The 23,008-nt window shown below is 40.1% G+C and overlaps 3 protein-coding genes across 4 annotated transcripts; 1 reads left to right on the forward strand and 2 right to left on the reverse strand.

The window, feature by feature from the left end:
• Window positions 1–242: 242 nt before the first annotated feature.
• Window positions 243–14,628, forward strand: LOC116189560 (guanine nucleotide exchange factor SPIKE 1). Of its 2 annotated transcripts, none has more exons than XM_031519272.1 (31): window positions 243–484; window positions 662–768; window positions 1,856–2,018; window positions 2,387–2,496; window positions 2,728–2,840; window positions 2,971–3,026; window positions 3,150–3,247; window positions 3,349–3,486; window positions 3,633–3,944; window positions 4,094–4,381; window positions 4,764–4,931; window positions 5,006–5,197; window positions 5,417–5,460; window positions 5,693–5,762; window positions 5,957–6,118; window positions 6,344–6,451; window positions 6,834–6,871; window positions 7,143–7,287; window positions 7,691–7,817; window positions 8,265–8,458; window positions 8,621–8,751; window positions 8,962–9,037; window positions 9,262–9,372; window positions 9,747–9,929; window positions 10,380–10,523; window positions 10,607–10,780; window positions 11,002–11,349; window positions 11,712–12,041; window positions 12,587–12,772; window positions 13,067–14,047; window positions 14,142–14,628. In XM_031519272.1, the coding sequence occupies exons 2-31, from the start codon at window positions 676–678 to the stop codon at window positions 14,394–14,396; spliced, it is 5,538 nt and encodes a 1,845-aa protein (XP_031375132.1). In that variant the 5' UTR covers window positions 243–484; window positions 662–675; the 3' UTR covers window positions 14,397–14,628. The 2 variants fall into 2 exon arrangements, with proteins under 2 accessions (XP_031375132.1, XP_031375133.1); XM_031519273.1 differs by having other exon boundaries at window positions 10,380–10,517.
• Window positions 14,629–14,724: 96 nt separating this feature from the next.
• On the reverse strand, window positions 14,725–17,349 carry LOC116189561 (glyoxylate/succinic semialdehyde reductase 1). Its single transcript, XM_031519274.1, has 8 exons — window positions 17,088–17,349; window positions 16,527–16,637; window positions 16,333–16,434; window positions 15,945–16,046; window positions 15,671–15,786; window positions 15,460–15,538; window positions 15,183–15,353; window positions 14,725–15,050 (listed from the first exon to the last, which is right to left on the reverse strand). Exons 1-8 carry the CDS (start codon window positions 17,190–17,192, stop codon window positions 14,958–14,960), a joined length of 879 nt encoding a protein of 292 aa, XP_031375134.1. The 5' UTR covers window positions 17,193–17,349; the 3' UTR covers window positions 14,725–14,957.
• Window positions 17,350–18,147: 798 nt separating this feature from the next.
• LOC116189168 lies at window positions 18,148–21,414 on the reverse strand. Its single transcript, XM_031518715.1, has 6 exons — window positions 21,024–21,414; window positions 20,855–20,886; window positions 20,002–20,184; window positions 19,611–19,661; window positions 18,702–18,766; window positions 18,148–18,515 (listed from the first exon to the last, which is right to left on the reverse strand). The coding sequence occupies exons 1-6, from the start codon at window positions 21,101–21,103 to the stop codon at window positions 18,432–18,434; spliced, it is 495 nt and encodes a 164-aa protein (XP_031374575.1). The 5' UTR covers window positions 21,104–21,414; the 3' UTR covers window positions 18,148–18,431.
• Between the last annotated feature and the right edge of the window lie 1,594 nt (window positions 21,415–23,008).

Here is a 23,008-nt window from a genome sequence, read left to right on the forward strand (position 1 = left end):
TGCAGGGAAAGGCCACCTTCACGACTTGAGTGGCCGGACAACCCCGTTTTCCAGATTTATAAAGTATTCACGTGGACCAACTCGGATACATTTAATAATTTAAACATAAAAGAAAGGAGATTAGGGAAAAAAAATAAAAGAAAGAAGGGGGAAATTTTCTTGTCTTAGAAGGAAGAGAAAAACAACTGGAAAGTTAAAAGAAATTGTTATCCAAAAAAGACAGTCACTCTGTGTATATGTGTGTCCAAATCCAATAATACATCTTCTCTCTCTCCTTCTCTCCCCCCTTCTCTCTCTCTATCTAGACTTTGGACTGCCCTTTGACTCCTGTAGGCTAGCTGTAGCAGCAGCAGCAGCTCCACTCTGCTCGCGCCTGGCTTCTAGGGTTGGTGGGAGTGCGGTTGTTCTCGGTCCCAAAGGGTGGGGGGGTCCTCAATGCCTTTCCTACTCCCCCAGCAACCACGTCAAACCCCATAATACCGAGGTGGGTAACAGCTCCCAAATCTCTCCTAGATCTGCAATGCACGGCTTTGCGGGCGGTTCTTGGTTGTAGCAGCATTGTGGGTCTGTGGGGTGGGAAGGGTGGATTAGGGTTCTGGGGCTTGATTTTTGCGTTTTGCGGGCCGTGTTGAGGGGACTCGGGTTTGTGGGTGTTTTGCAGGTTGATAGGAAGCAATGGAGGGCTCGCAGTCGGCGAACCGGTTCCGGAGGATCCCACGCCATTCTGGCAATGGTGGGGCTGCTGCTCACCTCAAGCTGGACCCATTGGTCAGTATTTGGTTCTTTGTGCATTTGAGCTGAGGCATTACTCTTCTCTGACTCCTCGATTATAGTTTCGGGTCGAAGCATTTGCGAGAAGACAAGAAGTATAAAGCCTTTTAGACAATTTGCTAAACTGTAGCGTGGTTCCTTTCCTTGCTTATTGCCGTTTATGCCCCGGTAGGTCTATGGTTTGGTAGTCATTTTTGTTGCTTAATGAAAAGTTCGAAGTGTTTTGCTCGCATAACACGGTTGAGAATGAATTGAGGCTGCTGAGGAAGATTCTTGCATGCTATAATGGCGTAGAATTTGTATTGAGTTTGCATTTGTGACTATCTCAATGCATTGATAGAAATTAAGTACTCCTTGCAGTCGGTTGCTTGTTGTTGAGTTCATTTGTTCGGTTAGCTAGGAATTTTAGTGCAAAGTTCGTTGATGGCAGAAATAATGTTTGTCAATCCCTCTGAAGTATGTTGCAGTTAGAAAGTTGAGTTAGTTTAGACATTTGCTTCCTGCAATTCCATCTCATTCATGGCTTCAGGTGTGACTAAATCTGTTTAAATATATCCTTTTGGGCTTTTTAGTTCTAACACCTTTATAATGGCTCTTCTCTTATGCTTCATTGGCACGCTCTGTTCTTGCTTGTCAATTGAACTCCTCTGTCTGACCCTTGTTGCAGCTTGACTGTAGAATTTGAGAAGCTATTTGACAATGGAATTGAAAAGTAGAATAGATTTCGTTGTAGAATGGCGATTTGTACGTTTGTTCCTAGAATAGGACCATATACGATGAGATGAATCATTAGGGGTTTTGCTATATTAATCATATGATAGTATCACAAAATATAGTTTCCGATGACGATGGTATAAAATAATAAAAATGAAAATGACTGGAGATGCTGATAGCATAGAGACATTTTGGCTAGGATCTTGGTCATGTTGGCCATTGCTATGCAATCATAGACACATAGTGCTCACAAACTTATCTTTGAAAAGTTCATTTGACATTTTCCCTAGACAGGCATTATCCTTAATGATAATCTGTTAAGAAATCCAACCAAAGGGCTTCACTGATGAGTGAAAATTTTCCGTTTCAGCTCAACGAAAATCTGGAGCAGTGGCCACATTTGAATGAACTCGTGCATTGTTATAGAACAGATTGGGTTAAGGATGAAAACAAGTATGGGCACTACGAGGGCGTCGGGCAGGTTTCATTTCAAAACCAGATATTCGAAGGGCCTGATACTGATATTGAGACAGGTAAAACATGTGCAGTATTATCCATGAACAAGGTGAAAGAAACTAATAGCTTAGGGTTCCATCAATTTGCATGAGCCACTTTTCTGGAATATAAGTGTCTCCCCCCAAAAAATAAAAAAATAAAAAAATACACTGGAAGATATGAATGTTATTACTGACTTTTTCAGAAACTGAGGAAAGTAAGCTTGTTCTCCGATTGGCAATTTAGAAGATTGAAACTGTTATTTCTCGCCATATGCCATCTGCATTTTGTTTCTAGAAGCAAAAAACTGATATCCTGACAGAGAATTTTGTGTTTGTTATAGAGTTTTTCCACTGCTGATTGCTGTATCAGATTTTAATATATTTCTTATGTTATTGATGTACAGAAATGCATCTTGCCACCGCCAGGCAAGCCAAGGCGGAAGATGCCACTGATGATGACCTGCCAAGTACTTCAGGAAGGCAATTTACAGACTCTGCATCATCTGACTCAAAGGTGCCTGTTCTGGTTCTTTTTTTAGCTGAAGTTTTATGTTAATATGCTTTTGATCCTCGTTTCAGCTCTTAAAAGTATTTGCTAAAGCAGTGTGAACATGTGGACATGGTTTCCCTCACAGACTACAAGATTTGGAAATTCTTTTTTACTTCATTATTACGTCCAGAGGTCAAGTTTTTATCGTGCCGCAGCTACTAACATGGTTTGAAAATCTTTCTTATGCAATTGCAGCATTTTAGTCCAGCTCCACTACCTGCTTATGAACCATCCTTTGATTGGCAAAGCGAGAGGTCGATGATATATGGGCAGAGGGTTCCAGACTCTCATATGTCACATTATGGCAGGTTTAAAATCTTATAGCATGGTGCAAGTGTCGATCTCATAATTTAAATGCTGATTTGTGATTGAAATCTAATTCTCTTATCCTTCTTTCTGTCTCCATCTCTTCTCTCTCTCTCTCTCTCTCTTTTCCAGTGGATTGAAGATATCAGTAAAAGTTCAATCCTTGTCATTTCAGGCAGGACTAGTCGGTGGGTGATTTTTCTTACTATTAATGACTCATATATGATTTCTAGTCTCTCTCATTATACATGTAGTCCTATACTGATGCCATTTTGTCTTTAGGTCTGACTTTAATTTGTTTCTTGTCGTAGAGCCATTTTACGGTACCATTTGTCTGTATAACAGAGAAAGGAGAGAAAAAATGTCGGAAGATTTCTATTTTCGTGTGCTACCAAGTGAATCACAGGATGTAAGGGGATCAGTTAGTCATTTCTCTTGTGATTATAGATTTACTTGTCTAATGTTCAACATCAAAGCTATGACTTATCCTGGTTTATGACCATTTTTCAGGCTAAAATTTCTTTTGAACCACGCGGAATCTTCTTTCTAGATGCGCCATCAGCATCAGTTTGTTTGCTAATCCAGCTGGAAAGGTCTGCCACAGAAGAGGGTGGAGTTACTTCTTCTGTTTATTCTCGGAAAGAACCAGTATGATTTCAAGAATCTTTGAGTTATATCCTCTTTTGCAGTTTATTAAGTTGGCAGTTCTGGAGCTTTCTCCTACTAAAACAGCTATAGTTTCAATCTTCTTTTGTGTCTTTGTGTATGACATTGATTGGTTTCTTCTTAAACAGGGACACTTAACCGAGAGAGAGAGACAGAAATTGCAGGTGTGGTCCCGAATAATGCCCTACAGAGAGTCCTTCTCCTGGGCTATCGTTCCGTTATTTGATAATAGCATTGGTGCAGCTTCTGGTGGTTCTGCTTCTCCAAGCAGCCCTCTCGCGCCTAGTGTTTCTGGGTCAAGCTCCCATGATGGTGCCTTTGAACCTGTTTCAAAAATCACATTGCATGGGAAATCGGGCTACTCAAGTGGTAGCTCTGTTGTGGTCGAAATATCAAACTTAAATAAAGTGAAAGAAAGTTACACAGAGGACTCACTTCAGGTAGAGCATGATAACTGTCAATCAGCTGATATCTAGCTGATTATCATTTTCTCATGGCACAGTTATGCTTGTTTTGCATCTATCTGTTCTGGATCAAAAGTGTTTCTCATGGCATTTGATGTAAGGTCTGCTGTTTCTCTGTAATATAGGATCCTAAGCGGAAGGTGCATAAGCCAGTGAGAGGTGTTTTAAGACTGGAAATTGAGAAACATCAAACAGGCCCTGTTGACTTAGAAAATGTGTCAGAAAATGGCAGTGTGACCAATGAATCTGTTGATCCAGGAGACAATATAGCTGATTCCTCGTTTTCAAAGTGCCCCAGCAATGGTTCTGATGGTCTTCACAGTGGCAGCTCTAAGTGGTATTCCTGTGATGGGAGGGATTCATCTGAAAATAAGTCCGTCACACAAGGAAGTTCAGATCTCACTGCTGATGATGTAAGTCTGCAATGCCTGCCAATGTAAGGTTAATGTGTTCAGAAAATATGGACAGAGTTGAAGTTATGGTGTGCGAACATCATTATAATAGATGTTTATAAACCCTATACTGATTTGACTCTATAGCAAGCCATCTTTTCTCTTTTCCTCCTCCCCTCTTCTCTCTGCCCTTACTCCATTAGTCCTCCATTTGTTTTCTCTCAGCTTGAGAATTATGATTTAGTCCATAGCTAGATCCCCTTTTCATTTCTTGATGGCATTTCCCTGCAGTGAAGGAGTTTGAGAAGGGCCTATTATATTTCAACCTGCTTAAGCTTGGATTTTGTACAATCTTCAGGCTCCTCATTTCTTTTACCCTTTGCGTTTCTTGATCAACTTGCAGTTCCAAGCTTTTGATTTCCGCACAACCACAAGAAATGAGCCTTTCTTGCAGCTTTTCCACAGTCTGTATGTGTATCCCCTGACGGTGAGCTTAAGTCGGAAGAGAAATTTGTTTGTGAGAGTTGAACTTAGGAAAGATGATGCTGATGTTCGGAGACAGCCTTTGGAGGTAATGTTTCACGATTTTTATCTTTCCCCCTTTTTAGTTAATTAATTTGATCAATCATATATATAAATGTATAGGCAATGTATCCAAGGGAACCTGGTCCATTGCTCCAAAAGTGGGTCCACACTCAAGTTGCTGTCGGAGCTAGGGTTGCTAACTATCACGATGAAGTTAAAGTTCTTCTTCCGGCTATCTGGACACCACTCCATCACCTGCTATTCACTTTCTTCCACATCGATCTTCAGACGAGATTAGAAGCTCCAAAGCCTGTGAGTTCTGTTTCTTTTCCAATTGTGGCTCTAATGAAGAATTTCCTGTCAAGCTTGGTTTCTTTGGTTTTTTTGATGCATTCCTTTTTTTCCCTATAATATATTTTCTTAACTTTAAATTTTTGGGCTAATGCTTTGGTATTACAATGAGTGTCTCTCTTCAATTTCTGCTAGCAATAACATGCTATCTTTTCGTTCCTTTCTAAATACTCTTTGCAGGTTGTGATTGGATATGCAGCATTGGCCCTATCTACCTATGCCCAGTATGTATATGCATTCCATCTGGAACTCTATTCCTTGCTCTTTATAAGAGAAACTTCTTTGCCTTATCTTCGTTCTCATGAGAACCAGTTGGAGTTTAGCAGCTCATAAGGAGCTTAGGGACCTTTCATTAACAGGAAAACCATGAGTGTTGGTTTTTGTTTGGGCAACTCTTAAATTTAGTCCATTTTTAAGCTAAGTGGGGTAAAAAATTGATCAATGTGGATTAAGCAGGTTGCGATCTGAAATTTCACTTCCAATAATGAGAGAGCTGGTTCCACATTATCTTCAGGATGCTGGAAAGGTATTCTCTGAGCAAGCTGAATGATCTGTCTACATCTATAAGTATTAATACATACATGCATCTCGCATTACAGGTTATAGGAATTAACATGTTTGTAAAATTTTAGATAGCAAATGTTCATAAGGAGAGATGCATTATTTGAATTTTATCTTGAACTTTCAGTTTGCGTCTTATGCCTGGTTTTCTGTTTGCAGGAGAGGTTGGATTATTTGGAAGATGGAAAAAATATCTTTAGGTTACGTTTGAGACTCTGCTCGTCTTTGTACCCCATTAATGAGCGCGTAAGGGACTTCTTTCTTGAATATGATAGACACACTCAGCGGACAAGCCCACCTTGGGGTTCTGAACTTCTTGAGGTATTTTCCAAACTTATAGTCACGTGCTATTGTTGATCTTCCGGTTCACGCCAGTTTTCTATCTTATTCAAGGGAATGTGCTTTTTTTTCTTTGCAAATGCATGGGATATTGAAGTGATAGATCGTTTGAGGTGTAAATATTTCACTGAAGTCTGCAAGTACTGTGTGTGTTGTTGATTATTCATTTGGCTTGCTTTAATCTCCTTTTTTTTTTTTTGCATGCAGGCAATTAACAGTTTGAAGAATGTTGATTCTACTGCTCTACTTCAGTTTCTTCATCCAATCCTGAATATGCTACTCCATCTCATAGGCAATGGTGGAGAAACCCTACAGGTCTTAAAATAATATTTATGCATTCTTTTATTTCCTCTATGTTTTGCATAGGAAAATGGTTACGTTTGAATGAAGAGATATCAGGAACGAAGTGAAAAGTCCTTTGAAGTATCAACATGTGTACCCTGTGAAACAAAATAAAATGTGAAAATTTTTTATTTGAGAAGAACCTTTTATTATTAGCTAAATTAAATAAATCTATGGTTGGGGAATTTGAGGCTTACTCTGAAAGGAGTTTGTTTTCAATTAGGAAGAAAGGAAAGTTCAAAATAATTTGATACAGAGTTGATTCTATCTTGATTCTCATGTTCCATAGCCTGATTATTGGTTCGACTTTGTTTCTGGTTCGTATGTCTTACTCTGGCTTGTTTATCATGTCCAGGTTGCTGCTTTTAGAGCTGTTGTCAACATTTTAACCAGGTAATTTTATTTTATTTTATTTTTAAATTTACGTCCTAGCATTAATGTTTTCGCACTGTACTCTTAGTGATTTGTCAAACAGAAAAGTAAGTCATTGACCTATTACAGTGGGTTTTCTGCATATTCTTTTTCGGAGCAGAATAAGATATCGACCTATTGCAGTGGGTTTTCTGCATATTCTTTTATGGAGCAAAATCAATTCAAACATGAATGCCTATATTAGACTTGTCTCTTGTGCTTGCTACAAACACCAGTGGATGTTTCAATGCAGGGCTCAACAGGAGTCGGTTGATGACAACGAAAGGAACCGTTTTCTTGTTAACTACGTTGACTATGCATTTGATGATTTTGGGGGTCGCCAACCACCTGTCTATCCCGGTCTCTCTGCTGTCTGGGGGAGCTTAGCTCGTAGCAAGGTAAAAGGGTTCCTATTTGATTGTAGGAAATTATTCCTCATTGTCCATTTCTTTTCTCTTTTCAAAAATAAAAAAAATAAAAAAACCGAAAAGAAACTTGGGCAAGAGAATTAAATTGCAGTCCTTGGAACATCTTACGACCCAGTATGTCTTTTAAGGTGCAATTGGATGCAGTTTTTCCTTATCTGTCTCCTTTTTCAACGAAAGAAATGGAAAATGTGAAGGTTTGCCTAGTTATGAAGAATATAGAGATGTCTTAGGGAATGCAATGGCTTCTTTCTCTGCATCCTGAGTTCTCATCTTCTGAAATGAGAGTTTCTCCTTATGTTTCACCAGTCAAACAAAGAAAGATGGCTTATCCCTTGGTTGAGTAATTTACCTGTAACTGGTATTTACTATGCAGGCTAAAGGCTATCGTGTAGGGCCAGTATATGATGATGTTCTAGCAATGGCGTGGTTCTTTCTCGAGCTAATTGTCAAGTCAATGGCATTGGAGCAGACACGCCTCTTCTATCATGTTCTTTCCTTAGGTAATTTGGTGTGTACCATGTAGCTTAAATGTGCAATTTTTCCAACTGGGGTGGTGTTTAGGGGGGTGGGTTAAGGAGACTTCTCTGCCCTTCGAGAAAATCGCATATACCAATAATCTGTTCAAAGTGGACTTTCATGCTGAATTTATATAAAGGAAGTGTTGTGGTGAGATATTTCATCGGTAACTGGTCGTTTTAGTGCATGTAAATGCAGATGAAGTCATAATATAATTAGGGCAGGCCAAGCAATTGTTCCCAACTATAGGTTTTCCTACTGTAATTTTAATAAAATGCAGGGCACCCTCTTGGACATTTCTTTTTCTTTCGGTGGAGTGCTGTTGAATTGCTCCAGTTTTCCTGTCACTGTAAAATCAAATCGAAATGCTTTTTTGGCTATGCTCTGATTTCCTAGTTACATACTACTTCTTTTCCTTGTTCATTTTGCAGGAGAAGATATTCCACCAATGCAATTAAAAGAAGGTGTATTTAAATGCATACTGCAACTTTATGATTGCCTTCTGACAGAGGTGCATGAGCGTTGCAAGAAGGGATTGAGCCTAGCAAAACGATTAAACAGCAGCTTGGCCTTTTTCTGTTATGATCTTTTGTCAATCATCGAACCTCGACAAGTGTTTGAATTGGTAATCTTTCCTTCATATGAAATCTCTAATTAAAACAGTGGTATGGTTTGCGTTTATCTTCAAAACCCACAAACTCAGCATTCAGTGTTCTTCTGAAATAGCACTTTATCTTCATAGAGGAAATTAAAAGATCATACAATCGCCTATGTGTCATTGGTGCAGGTTTCCCTCTACTTGGACAAGTTTTCAGGAGTTTGTCAATCGGTTCTACACGACTGCAAGCTCACATTTTTGCAGATTCTATGTGATCACGATCTTTTTGTAGAAATGCCTGGGAGAGACCCTTCAGACAGGTTATAACGGAATTCATATCACTTGCATTTTGATGTCTGCTAGATCTAAGTAGCCTGAAAGTTGAGCGGTTCAAATTTAAATGATTTTATACGTTAAACAAACAAAATTTTTTTGTGTAAGTATGTAAACAAATGCATTATGACAAGTAGCTGCACGTTGCCATTCTCAGAGGTACAATTAAGAAACTAACATAGCTGTTCATGCTGCAGGAACTATCTCTCATCTGTTCTAATACAAGAGATTTTCCTGACTTGGGATCATGACGATCTATCACAGCGAGCTAAGGTGAGGCATCAGATGAAACTACTTCTACTTTTTCTTTTTTGGCTGGAAAGAACATATTGAGGAGAAAGATTCAAAACTATTTTTACTTGAGAATATTCATTTTTTGTATTCCAGTAAGTGACTGTACTTCTGAAACCTGAAATTTTGTGGAAAATTTATCATGCTATCTCAAGGAAAATGAATGTAAGAATTTCATGTGATGACACATTTTATCATTGCAACAGGCAGCTAGAATTTTAGTAGTCCTATTGTGCAAGCATGAATTCGATGTTCGATACCAGAAGCCTGAAGACAAACTTTACATCGCCCAGCTATATTTCCCACTCGTTGGCCAGGTTAATTTCATTATGAGATGCTATCCTCTTTTGTTTCTGTTTTATTTCTGTAATTTGGTAAGGATGTCTACAGGAAATTTCTTTATGCAGTATGATGAGTCTACTTATAGCACTTCAAATACTTTAATAAGAATTTCTTTGCTTTCGGTCAGTTTAAATGCCAAATATTGTTTTGTTCAAATTGGTGGCTGATTATACATCAGCAATGTGCACATTCCTAAATTTTTTACTCTTCAATTTAATTTAAAACTAATTTTCTGTTGTTGAAGTGTGACAATGATTGTCAATTTGGTTTGCGAAATAAATCTATTGCTAATGGTACAATTTATTTTGATTTTGTCAGCTTTGGAATTGATCTAGCATAATTTGTGCAGATCTTAGATGAAATGCCCGTCTTTTACAACCTAAATGCTGTCGAGAAGCGCGAGGTTCTAATAGTGATTCTGCAAATCGTGCGCAATCTTGATGATGCATCACTTGCCAAGGCTTGGCAGCAGAGCATTGCTCGAACTCGACTGTTCTTCAAACTCATGGAAGAATCACTTGCTCTGTTTGAGGTTCCGATTCCTGTTTTTGATTTCTTATAATTATATTTTATCCGAGTGTTTAACTTCTGCTGTGTGTTTCTATTCCTCAAAGTTTCTTCTTTTGATCTTACAATAAATCCCTACTTTTTTTCTAACCAATTCCTCTATGACCATGAAACTCGGGTAGACTCAGGCATCATCCATTTAGTTATAGGGTTTACTAAGATCTTTTACAAATTTTCAACGAATCTGTCACTTCAAGAGAGTAAAAGATTTTGAGAAGTTTCTGCATGTAGACCATGACGAAAATATGTGGACCCTTCAGGAAATCCCCACAACGTTTAAAAAAAAAAAGGGAATCTAATTCTGATGGTTCTCATTCTCACTGCACCACCTGAGCTCTAGGACTTTGCCACAGCAATCATTTTTTTCAATTGTATTCTCATCCAGAATATAATTTCTGATTGTACATATCCACAGCATAGAAAACCTGCCGATGGCATGCTTCTTGGGAGCAGTTCTCGAAGTCCAGTTGGTGATGGCCCCACCTCCCCGAAGTACTCTGAGAGGCTTTCTCCTGCTATTAATGCATACCTTTCGGAGGCATCAAGACAAGAGGTCATAGTAAGTGATTTATTGAATATTTAGCTCTAAGAATAAGCTGTTTTCTCTTTCTACTTAACAAATCTTGGTGCATTTTTATGCAGCCTCAGGGGACCCCGGAGAATGGTTATTTGTGGCAAAGAGTGAATTCCCAGTTAAGCTCACCGAGTCAGCCATATTCGTTGAGAGAAGCACTAGCTCAGGCACAATCTTCAAGGATTGGAGCTTCAGCTCAAGCACTTAGAGAATCTTTGCATCCGATGTTGAGGCAAAAATTGGTAATATCTAGTCCCATTTTATCTTTGCTTTTGAATTACTTCCTCACGCTAGAAGTGTCTTTTATTTCCATTTTCATAATCCTTTTCCAACAAGATACATTTTCATACTTTTCGTTATAAAAATGGCATGCTTTTTCTGTAGTGCTAACTGAATCTATTACCTTAAGTTTCTATGTCAGTTTTGGATAATACCGATACCTCAATCTAAACATTTACTGCAGGAGCTCTGGGAAGAAAACTTGAGTGCGTCAATTAGTCTTCAAGTTCTGGAGATAACTGAAAAATTCTCAATGATGGCTGCAAGCCGTAGCATAGCTACCGATTATGGGAAACTCGACTGCATAACAGCCATTCTCATGAACTTCTTCTCTCGAAATCAACCTCTTGAGTTTTGGAAGGCTCTGTTTCCTGTCTTTAACAGTATATTTGATCTTCATGGTGCAACCTTAATTGCACGGGAAAATGATCGATTTTTAAAGCAGGCTGCCTTCCATCTTCTGCGACTAGCAGTTTTCAGAAATGACAGTATCAGGAAAAGGGCTGTCATTGGACTTCAGATACTTGTCAGGGTAGGCTCTTATATCTATTACCATATAAGTAAACAGTGATATATCACTTGTCTCAATAATAGGCTCTATTTTCTAAGTTCTGTCTTAGGAACTATGCTAGCTCATAAACGAATAGCTGAATCGAGAAATGGATAATAAAAATGCACATCCATACTATCGGAGACATTGCGGCTAGCTGCAGAGACATTTGTTCCTCCGTTTCCATTGAAAGACAAAAGTACACTATTTTATTCATGAAATGATTATTTTTTAATGGAAAGGTAGAGTCCTATCATTTATTTGTTACATATATTATCTTTTTGAAGTATCAGGGCAGTCACCATTGATGCATCTATAAACTTCGCTTTCATTTTTCCCTGCAGAGCTCCTTCTACTATCTAATGCAGACGGCAAGGTTGAGGGTCATGCTTACCATCACATTGTCTGAATTGATGTCTGAGGTGCAAGTGACTCAAATGAAGTCTGACGGCTCACTAGAAGAGAGTGGCGAAGCTCGGCGGCTTCGTAAGTCCTTGGAGGAAATGGCCAATGAAGACAAGAGCGTGGAACTACTGAGAGAATGCGGGATTCCAGAGAATGCCCTAGAGGCGATTCCAGAGAGGTCAGAGCACAGATGGTCCTGGGCAGAGGTCAAATACCTCTCCAATAGCCTTCTTCTTGCCCTTGATGCAAGCCTAGAACATGCTCTCTTGGTGAGTTTTAGTTGCTCCTAGAAAAGCTTTTTACTTGAGATTAGTTAATAGATGTAACCTGAGTGGTTCATTATCCTATTCTAAATGCAATTCTAAGTCAAAGCGGAGTCATCTTTGGTGTATTGTTGAAGCATGTCAACCCTCTTTGACAAGTGAGGCCTTTAGGAGAAATGGTTACTCGACATGGTATTAGAGTAAGGATCTGGTTTCTGAGTTTTGATAACCTGACATGTTTTGTTTATTCATTCAATCTGCTTTGTGTTCTTCCGGATGTTTCTCATCTCTCTGAACTCAACAAGGTCCAGCTTTTCCAAGTAAAAGGGAGTGTAAAGCCATAGGTGATGCATGTTGCAAGGTTAATGTGAATATTGGTCACATAAGATTGTACTATAAATTATAAGGTGTAGGCTATCTAATGGAAGAGAGAACAGCTACCTGACCTTTAATGTTCTTTGGAATGTCATTGTTTATTTAAAAACCGGAAAGAAAGATAACCTAGTGAACATGCACTTACTGTTTCATGTGGTTCGGTCTCTTATGTGCAGGGACCTGTGATGACTATGGATAGATATGCAGCTGCAGAGAGTTACTACAAACTGGCCATGGCTTTTTCCCCCGTTCCTGATCTTCATATCATGTGGTTACTGCATTTATGTGATGCCCATCAGGAAATGCAATCTTGGGCTGAAGCAGCCCAGTGTGCTGTGGCCGTTGCTGGTGTTGTAATGCAGGTACTTGTTTGTAGCATTATCAAAGTTGCGTCCCCAATGAAAGAATGGGAACATAGCTTTTTTGTTAAAAGGCGAGCCTAATATGCATGGTGATCCTGCTATAAATAATTTTTTTGTTTTTCTACAAGACATGGCAAAATAATTTTTCGTGAGAAAAAGAATTTGAATCCTTTTTGGTAGGATTGCAAAATCTTTCAGCATCATGGAGTATGAATATCCATCTGCTTGATGTTGCTGATGGCTAAAAGGAAACGTTATTTTGACTCTCTCTCTCTCTCTCTCGGTGGCTTTTAGGCTCTCGTAGCTAGGAATGATGGCGTATGGAGCAAAGACCATGTGGCGGCCCTACGGAAGATCTGCCCAATGGTGAGCAGCAGTGAGATCACCTGTGAGGCCTCAGCAGCTGAGGTCGAGGGCTATGGCGCTTCCAAGCTTACTGTGGACTCTGCAGTGAAGTATCTACAGCTTGCAAACAAGCTCTTCTCCCAGGCTGAGTTATTCCACTTCTGTGCGAGCATCCTTGAGCTCGTGATCCCAGTCTACAAGTCCAGGCGGGTCTATGGACAGCTAGCAAAATCCCACACTCTCCTCACAAACATTTACGAGTCGATCCTCGAGCAGGAGTCGAGCCCGATTCCCTTCACAGATGCAACTTACTATCGGGTGGGATTTTACGGGGAGCGGTTTGGGAAGCTTGATGGGAAGGAGTATGTGTACAGGGAGCCACGGGATGTCAGGCTGGGAGATATAATGGAAAAGCTGAGTCATATCTATGAGACAAAGTTGGAGGGGAGTAATCAGACATTGCATATAATTCCCGACTCAAGGCAGGTTAAAGCTGAAGAGTTGCAGCCTGGGGTTTGTTACTTGCAGATTACTGCTGTAGACCCTGTTATGGAGGATGAGGACTTGGGCAGCCGGAGGGAGAGGATCTTCTCACTCTCCACGGGAGGGGTACGGGCCCGGGTCTTTGATCGCTTCCTGTTTGATACACCATTCACAAAAAATGGCAAGACCCAGGGCGGGCTTGAGGACCAGTGGAAGAGGCGGACAGTTCTTCAGACTGAGGGCTCATTCCCAGCCCTCGTAAACCGGCTCCTAGTTATTAAGTCAGAGTCGCTTGAGTTCTCCCCTGTGGAGAATGCGATCGGGATGATTGAGACCCGTACTGCTGCTCTGAGGAACGAGCTCGAAGAGCCTCGGAGCTCTGAGGGGGATCAGCTCCCTAGGCTCCAGAGCCTGCAGAGAATCCTTCAAGGCAGTGTGGCGGTGCAGGTGAGTTGAATATTATCTATTATAAAGAAAAAAGAACCGAACTTATGCTTTTACACGAACCACTCTTCATAGCGGTAATTTTCTGCTTTTGTAGGTGAACAGCGGGGTCCTCAGCGTGTGCACAGCCTTCCTCTCTGGCGAGCCCGCCACGAGGCTGCGTTCCCAGGAGCTGCAACAGCTGATCGCTGCCCTCCTCGAGTTCATGGCTGTGTGCAAGCGGGCTATCAGGGTCCATTTCCGGCTCATCGGGGAGGAAGACCAAGACTTCCACACACAGCTCGTGAACGGGTTCCAGTCCCTCACCGCTGAACTCTCACATTACATTCCCGCCATTCTCTCAGAGCTCTGAAGGGTTTTGGGGTAGCATTTGTTCCCGAATCCTCGTTCTTTCTTCCGATTGAGTAGCAAACGTCCGTCTGTTGTTTAACATCCGTTGTAGTGTGTTCATATCATTTTGCTGTTGTCTTTGTAATTTGTTTCCCTCTTGTCTTCTTACGGTTGTTCATATCTCTAACCGAAACAACTGTTAATGTAAAATGTTTCCCCCTTCGTTTTCAATGGATCGACCAATGCTCTTTTAAGTTCGGGAATTGCAGTTTTCATATGTTCCTTTACTTATCTGTTGTCTCGATCATTAATTGCATAAATTCTCAAGTGCGAAGGATCATTGACAGTTATGAGAAACAACAGCCAAGGATTGCTTCTCAAGCCTTAATGAGCTTAAAAGATACCAAAGAGTTTTATCAAAGTAAAGCTCACACTTTTCACTATGAAATCAACCCTAGAAATCTTATACTTGGGTGAGAACACCATCTTCGCCACCCGGCCTCGTATATTTCACCTGAACATGAAAACTCCGACTCGAAGACCGATCTAACTTTATCAAAAGATTTTCAGTGAGACATCATTATCAAGACGAAGCTGGTTTGAGTGGCTTCACGGTCTCATGGACCGCAGAGAAGTCCAGGTCGCCTAAACCCAAGCCCCTTGCTTTCTTGAAAGCCTGCACACAGATGCTTATAATTATAATCCGAACAATGTCCCATCAAGATTTGCCATTTGGACCGTTCGGTCCACAGCTGAAGATTTTTTGCAGAAGCAGCATAAACTAGTTTGCCATATCATTCGGGAATACCTCATTGGCCGCGGCGGCTACTGGCATTGAAATGGCATTCTCATCTCCAAGGGCGAGAGCCAGCCTCATGTCCTTCTGTTGATGTTTCAGTGGGAAAGCCGGCGAGTAGTTCCCCTGTATCATGGTTGGCCCCTTAAGCCGAAACATTGGATTCGCGATAGCAGCAAGATCCTGCCATTAGTAAGAACCGATTCATCATCAGCACTTACCCAGGAGTCATTAAGTAGTGAAGGCAAGAATTCTGCACAAACAGGACATGATTGTTTTCGTTTCTCACCAACACGCCAAGAAGAGTTTGAGGATCCAGTCCGCTCTTATCAGCAAGTTCAAGTCCCTCTGAGAAGGCATTCATCATGCTGCACGGAAGAAAAATGCCTCAACAAACCCCTAATACGGCAAAACATAGTATTCCTCGAGAAAACAGTACATATCAGACCGGAGATACGAACTCATGAGTGCGATCAAGTAATATGACTAAGATGTGTTACCTGCCCATTATCATGTTGACAACGAGCTTCATCTTTGCACCATTTCCAACTGGGCCCAAGAAGAAAGACTTCTTCCCCATGACATCAAAAGCCGGGATAGCTTCGTCATACAATGCCTGCATTCTTGCACAAGTTGGGAATGATGAGAAGGGAAGCTACATTTGGGCAAAGAAAGAAAAGCTCGGGCATCTACAACTCTGGACCTCGAGAGGGCATGTAGAGGTAAGAAAGAAAGCCTGAGAAAGTGCAAAATGAGACCTCTATGTCCCATTACCTTTTCTCCAGCGGCAAGAATCACGAGCTGCCCATCTTCTGCCGGCTTTTTACTACCTGAGACAGGTGCTTCAAGGAAAGAACCACCCTTTGCTGTGATAGCCTGCGGGATCCAACAAGAGATAAACGAACTTAGCAACAAGAGAACTGACAAAAAGTTAAGGTAATGAGAGAGAGGAAGTCATTCTAGCAATCTGGAAAGCCTTCTAATTTTAATCCCTCGGGGTGACCTCAATCAGCAGCAAGACTTACAATCAATCCTAACCCGACTTCTGAACAGTATTTAGGAAAATCAGACTATCGAGACACTCTTCGATTCTGCTTCATTATTAGCTGAAAACAAGGTACAAGAATTCTGCTTTTCAGTAGAGTTGGTGGCTGGTTCGAACCTCATTAATCTTGGTAGAGGTCTCAGCATCAACAGTGGACATGTCAATGTAACCTTTCCCACCACAAATTGCTTCAAGAACCCCGTCTTTCTCAAAAACAACCTGCAATTGATCGCCAGAGGTAATGTCCCCGTGAGGAGCGGAAGGGGAGATTAAAGGAAAATAGGACACCAATGTGCGGATCGATCACAGACCGAAAGAGCAGCTGCAGGATCAGATAACATGGCGATCGTGTACTTGCATTTCTTGACCACTGCAGCCGGGGTTTCTCCTACTGAAGCACCATGCTCGACTAACTCGTCGCACTGAAACGGCAAAAGCTTCAAACAATTAGGACAATAATCAAGAATCTCCATTTCTTTGATACATAAAGCACGATTCGAACATAAGTCGCATAAGATCGCTCCCACCAGTCTCCCCGCATCATGAACAGATGTAAACATGAAGATTTCTCCTCCACAATGATACCCTTTCATGAAAACTATACTAAACTCGGACAAAGCAATGACGTAAACGATTTGCAAACAGATACAATCACAGTACAAAAACCCCATCAAGAAATATAAGAACATCAAGTAGGATTATAAATACTAATCAAAGGATTATCCATTATCAAGGAAGGTTCAGTAGGATTATAATGAACAATGTCGATTTCATTTCAATCAAGAAACACATAGTATATATATGTGTGTATATATATATATATATAGAGAGAGAGAGAGAGAGAGAGAGAGAGAGAGGGAGAAAGATGAAACCTTGGAGAGGGTTCTGTTCCAAACAGTGACCTTGAAGCCATGCTTGAGCAGATTCATCGACATGGCCTTCCCCATAATGCCCAGCCCCAAGAACCCAACCTCCATCTTTGATCCTCTCTCTCTCTCTCACTCACTCACTCACTCTCTCTCTCTCTCTCTCTCTCTCCCCCCCAAACACAAACACAGACACAGATAGACAGCTCTCTCTCTCTCTCTCTCTCTGTGAATACTCACTGAACTATGATGCCCTGTCAGTATTTATCTGCAGAATCAATGGTGATATCTCCCATAATTGCAGACATATAAATATAATTTATTAATTAAAGAATGCATTTTTTTTTCTTATTTGTTCATACAAAAAGGGGCCGTCCCTGTCAAGAACAAGTCACCATTAGCCCAAATTGACGCTAAAGTTAAGGTAGTGAAGTTAAAACTATTGTTTGTGATTATATCAAAAAACAACCCAAAAGTAAAACCCATTTTGACGTAAAAGTTAATCATTTTTTAAACCAAAATAAATAAAAATATAACATTTCACATCTCGAACCGATTAATAAGCCAAAAGAAATCACGACATGCGAGCAGGCTTAAAAACACTCGCTAAATTACAAGGGTTAGTGCCGACTTGCTCGGAAAGAACAATTTTTATTTGTTCGTAAAAAATGAATTAGGTGGAGGGGATGAGTAATCTCGCTAGCAATAGCAAATGGGACCATTCTTAATTACTTTTGCTTTATTTTTGTTATTTATTTATTATTCCCCAAATCCAAATGAATAATTAGAAAACTGATTTTTTATGGCCCGTTCGTTCCGATTATACGCATGGATGGGATCGTGCAACGTGGCAACGTCTTTCGTGTTCATTCTTCCTCCAGCTGTTCTGGAAATCTGCTCCAATCACAACGCTCCACGTGGCACATCCCCCGTAGGCAATTGAGAAATGACACATAGATCAGGATAATTCGGATACGACGCCGGTTTTTCGAGGGTGAAATTTAATGCAAGAAAAACGCATGAAAGTAAGATCAGAACATCAATTTTTCTTAATAAGTTGAAGATCGAAACCGAAACTCCGTCTTAACCGATTCTTTTTCAATCACACAATGGATTATAGTGAAACTAACAACATGACGATCACAAAGAGCTGTTCATACAACATTAGAGAGAGAGTGGGTCGGACAGAGGTAAGCCTAAGGCAGAGTGTTTTTACAACATGCATGACGTATGTAATCCCAAGTACAGCGAGGCTTTCAGCCAAGGTTTTCTAACAGTTTACAAGGTCGAGTCGGCGGGCACAATACATGAATTTCTTTGAGTGATGTCACAAGGAAAGGCTTAGGAGGTTCAGACGCCGCGCATGGACCGTTGGAGTTCAGCCATGAAGTCCATCTGTGAGCCTGGGGACACCGCAGCTCCAGGAAACATCAACTGAAGAAAAATAACGAAGAACATATCAGAACCACAAAGTTTACCGCATTTCGTGAACGGGATACGAGTTCATTTAATCAAGTTTGATGCCTAGCAATGACAGTAGATTTCGGTTTTCAACTGAGGTTCATTTCCACTAGCATGCTAAACAGGACAATAGAACAGAGAATGCATAGTTACACCTACCTGATGAGGAAGCTTGATATGTCCCCATACTGATGCGCTGCTTCCTGAGTACATGAGCGGCCTCTCTGAAATCCACAAATAGCATAAAATTGTTAACTTCAGGGATGCAACGGAACCGGCCATTTGCACAAAACAAAAAATAAATTTCAAATAAAAATTGTGCAGGACATTCAGCAAATTCCTAGTCTCAGCAGCTTTCATCAAAGTGGAAAAAAATGAAGGAATAAAAACCCCCAGCACAATCGGACACCAAATGCCACTTCAGGATAGCCCAAAACTAAGTCCAGATTCACATTCCGTAGCCTGAAACATCTCAGCATATAGAATGGTACTGATTCAGAACTGCTTGCCCCATCAAAATCTGATGCAAATCAGTAACATACTTGTATTTGATGGGTTTAAAATGTGCCACTTGCATAGCTTTTGCCATCCTCAAGCAGCTTACTGATTTGTATATTGCAGTAATATGTACCACCAATAAAACAAAACAAAACATGATCAAAGCAAAAGTGTTTGTAAAGTCCTTTCTTAGTCTTCAATCAAAATTTTGAATTGAGAGAAAAGGAATACAAAGGCACATTAGGTTATTGTTAAAACGGTTTCCTAATAAAAGTCAAAATGGGCAAATTGAATGACGAAATATTCCATCGTCTACAAGCAACATCGGAGTTGGGGGGTCCTGACTCTTACATTTCAGCTTTTGCATATAATTAAAAAAGAGGAAATTTGGATGCTGAATGAAAATTAATAGTTGATGTCATAAGAATTTTCAATGACAACTAATGTGTAATGTCCTACATTCTATATTAAGAATATCACAGAGAGAAATGTAACAATGTTCACGAAAGGAAAGAAAAGCACTTATTGCCAAAGAATTAATCAAACATTTACATAAGTGACTCCACGCACCAGATGGATCTATAGATGGATCATTGCAACAATGGATTGCAGCTGCCCAACCTGAAAGACAAATGATAGCAGACTGAGTCATTATATTAGGAAACGTCTCTCCAAAATAAAGCATCAATGAATTCATACATATTAAATGCATATGAAAGTAAAGAAAGAACAGGGAGCTCCATAAGAAACAATAGTATCCTTTCTGCTTTATAGTATATCCCATTGCCTTTTTTTGGGGGGGTAATCACCTGAGATAAATTTGATAAAAAGGTATGCACAATATTCAATTTCTCTTTCCATTTCATTGCTCGAAAGCAACAAAACTGCATCATCAGAATCTAATATTTGATTCCACATAGAAGGATAATCATCTCTAATGGTGGCCATGATAAATTCTTACGGTCACTTAGAAGCTGATAAGCTTCGCTGCTGCAACACCCCTCCAGAGGTATCAACCCGAAATGATGGCTGTCGTTTGGAAAGTTGCGAATTCCAGTATCTCGAGGATCAGCTATAGGAATATTTCTTGCAGCAAGCTTATCACCATCAAGTGCATAAGGATTGCTGGACCGGTCGAACCGCTCTGCAGAAAAAGCAAACAGAAGTCAACATGCTTGACATGAGCGTTGTTCCATAACCAGTAACAGATTCCACTTGAAAAGAAGATATAATTAATTCATGCGCGGATTATGTTCCAACATTTCCTATTTCTGAAGACAGACAAGAGCTGCAGAAGATACGGCATGTAATAAAGCTGCGATTTTTCCTTTTGGTGACTTGATCACTACAAATCCCGACAACAGAGAGTTATGAAGTACTCCATGCCGGTAGCAGAGCAGCACATGAAAAGAAGGCCATCATCAAACATTCCTGCCTTATCTAGTTACAATGAGATATACAATTCTACTTAAACTACCCAACTACTGCCATCAAATCTCTACAAAAGCATCCTTGCCCCGACCACAGACATCACAGACCAAACTCCAATAACTGAGCAAACAAGTTCTGGATTTAATGAGAAACTGAATTCTATCTCGGGTATAACCAATAAGTAGAATATTGCAAGAAATCTAAAACCTTTCCCGTCGCATTTACTCCGAGACGGACGATCTTGTTAGTATCAAATCAACCTTACACTGCCCTTCATTAAATTCACCAAAGCAAAGGACTGGAACAAGAAGGTAAGAACAAACAAATCCAAAGAAAAAGTGTTACAGCAGGCAGTAGAGTGATAACGCATAATTGAACCGAACCTCCCGATTTGCGCCGGCTGAGGGACCGATTCCTGCAAGAGAACCAACACGCAAAAAGCATAAGCCTTTTTCAGCTGGTACGGAAAGCAACCCAGCTGAAAATGAGAAAGAGAGAAGCGGAGCGAGGGGGGAGAGAGAGAGAGAGAGAGAGAGGGGTTAGTAATAGTGCCTTTGATTGGGAGGAGCATAGCGCTTGACGACAGCGGACGGCGGCGGATCTGCGGCCGCGGGCGGAGGATTCTCCAGCATCCCTGTAGCAGCTCCGGGGCTTTTTCTCGAGTGAGTTCGACCACCGACGTCGCGGCGATGCTCCTCCGGCGGAGAGGCAGAAGAAGGCGGAGCTGACCGCTGGGAGCCTAGGGTTCAGATCAGCCGACGACCCGACACAGCCATGGAGATTCGGGCCTTCCGGGTCGGGTCCGGGGTCCTCTTCGCCCACTGATCTAATTCCAGAGATGAAGACGACACCGGTGCGGTGCGGAGGACTGTTCTTCGCCCACTGATCTAATTCCAATATCAACTCGTCTGTCTGATCTTATTTTTAATTTCTTTTATTATTAAATTAATATTATTACTTATTTTTTGTTGTATTATAGATAGATAAATTACAAGTCAACCTAATCAGATAAGATCACACTCTTAACAATCATTCTAATCCAATCATCCACCTGCTAATTTGAAACAAGCCTCATAAATGAGCCCATTGAAATTCACTAACCACTGTAATTTTCTTATATTTTAATTTACCGACGGCGTATAATTGTCCTAATATCTATTAAAAAATCATATATATATACACGCCCTCAAATATTAACATTTGACCATTTTACATCGAAATAGACTTCTAGTTTTTTTTTAAGTCTATTTTTTTTCTTAACCCCTTGTTTTTGCTAAAATTACTAAGTATCGGATAGTCTGATAAAAAATCCTTGATATTTGTTGCCTAAACCGTCTGATGATCGAGTTAGCTCTTCGTGCATGTGCTGTTATCTAAAGTTCCATGCGCAGGTACGTAAGTATTATAACAAATGTGTAATTTGTCTGATATTTAATTAATAAAACTTTAAATTTTATTCACTACGTTCATAATTTGATTAAAGATTATATTAAAAGAAAAATTAGAGATTTGAGAATTGTTAATCCATTTCCCTTTCTGCTTCATTCGGAATTTATATATGAGAGCTGATAATTGATTGTCGAAAAAGTTCAAACATAATTTCTCACATTATGTTTTGAGAGTCATTATGTATATAAAAAATAATTTTTTTTTCAAATATTATGAATTTTCTATAAAAAAATAATTTTTTTTTCAAATATTAGAGGTGGAAAGAAAAGTTAAATTATGTCACATTTCATACGTAATATGTGCGAAGTCACATATTTCTCATTTTTTTATATGCCTAATATTCTAACTAATAACTTCATCATCTAGTAAAAAGACATATATATAGTTGTTAATAGTTTTTTTTAACAAATATTCTAATTTCAAAAATATTAGGATTTTTAACATGAATAGGCATGTAATTTGTTCTAAATCTCAAATTTAGCACGTGAAATGACACAAAAAGACATCCAGTTTAAATTTCTCGCAAATTTAGCACGTCGGTCGATGGCCGCCCAAAACTCTGTCAAATTCTGGATAATCAACATAGAAAAGCACGCGATTTGCAATAATTTCGAATCTAGCAGGCTTTAATTATTCATGTATAAGCATGTGGTTTGTAAAATTTTCCAAATCTAGCACCCGTCGGAGCCCATGGATCGCTACATCGGCATTTAACGGAGCTTTTGTACAGCCATTGATGGACGTGCTAGATTTTGGACTGACTTTAAACGACGTCTGACCTTCGATATGTCCTGAGGAAAAGGAACGATAAACTGGGGGTATTGGTTATGTCGATGATCGTGTAATGTTCGTCCTGGGCCGGTATTAAGTGTAATTGCTTAAGTCCGGCCCAACGGGCTCTAAGCCCGCCCAGTATGCACCAAAATAAAATTATTTTGGAATATGTTGATAAACTTGATATGCAACTTTTGGCCCTGTATTTGTGGGAACCCTCTAAATTACCCCTTGCAACATGTATCGTATCACATCGCCTTCGAACTTCGTGAGATCGTCTCAGCTCGATTTGCATAAGTCATCGAAATCTACTT

The sequence above is a fragment of the Punica granatum genome, chromosome 8 (genome assembly GCF_007655135.1).
Source record: "Punica granatum isolate Tunisia-2019 chromosome 8, ASM765513v2, whole genome shotgun sequence".
NCBI classification, from domain to species: domain Eukaryota; kingdom Viridiplantae; phylum Streptophyta; class Magnoliopsida; order Myrtales; family Lythraceae; genus Punica; species Punica granatum.

Bases quoted from the DNA above. Each gene is read 5' to 3' on its own strand.
- LOC116189560 (XM_031519272.1), top strand. From the start codon at position 676: ATGGAGGGCTCGCAGTCGGCGAACCGGTTCCGGAGGATCCCACGCCAT. The intron at 2,019-2,386 runs GTAAAACATGTG...ATTGATGTACAG, and splicing joins TGATACTGATATTGAGACAG to AAATGCATCTTGCCACCGCC. The intron at 4,932-5,005 runs GTAATGTTTCAC...ATAAATGTATAG, and splicing joins TTCGGAGACAGCCTTTGGAG to GCAATGTATCCAAGGGAACC.
- LOC116189561 (XM_031519274.1), bottom strand. From the start codon at position 17,192: ATGGAGGTTGGGTTCTTGGGGCTGGGCATTATGGGGAAGGCCATGTCG. The intron at 16,047-16,332 runs GTTCGAACCAGC...TGGATCCCGCAG, and splicing joins CCTCTACCAAGATTAATGAG to GCTATCACAGCAAAGGGTGG. The intron at 15,539-15,670 runs GTAACACATCTT...TCTTCCGTGCAG, and splicing joins GTCAACATGATAATGGGCAG to CATGATGAATGCCTTCTCAG.
- LOC116189168 (XM_031518715.1), bottom strand. From the start codon at position 21,103: ATGCTGGAGAATCCTCCGCCCGCGGCCGCAGATCCGCCGCCGTCCGCT. The intron at 20,185-20,854 runs GTTCGGTTCAAT...CTTTTTCTGCAG, and splicing joins CAGCCGGCGCAAATCGGGAG to AGCGGTTCGACCGGTCCAGC. The intron at 18,767-19,610 runs GTGCGTGGAGTC...TGTGGATTTCAG, and splicing joins TCCATCTATAGATCCATCTG to AGAGGCCGCTCATGTACTCA.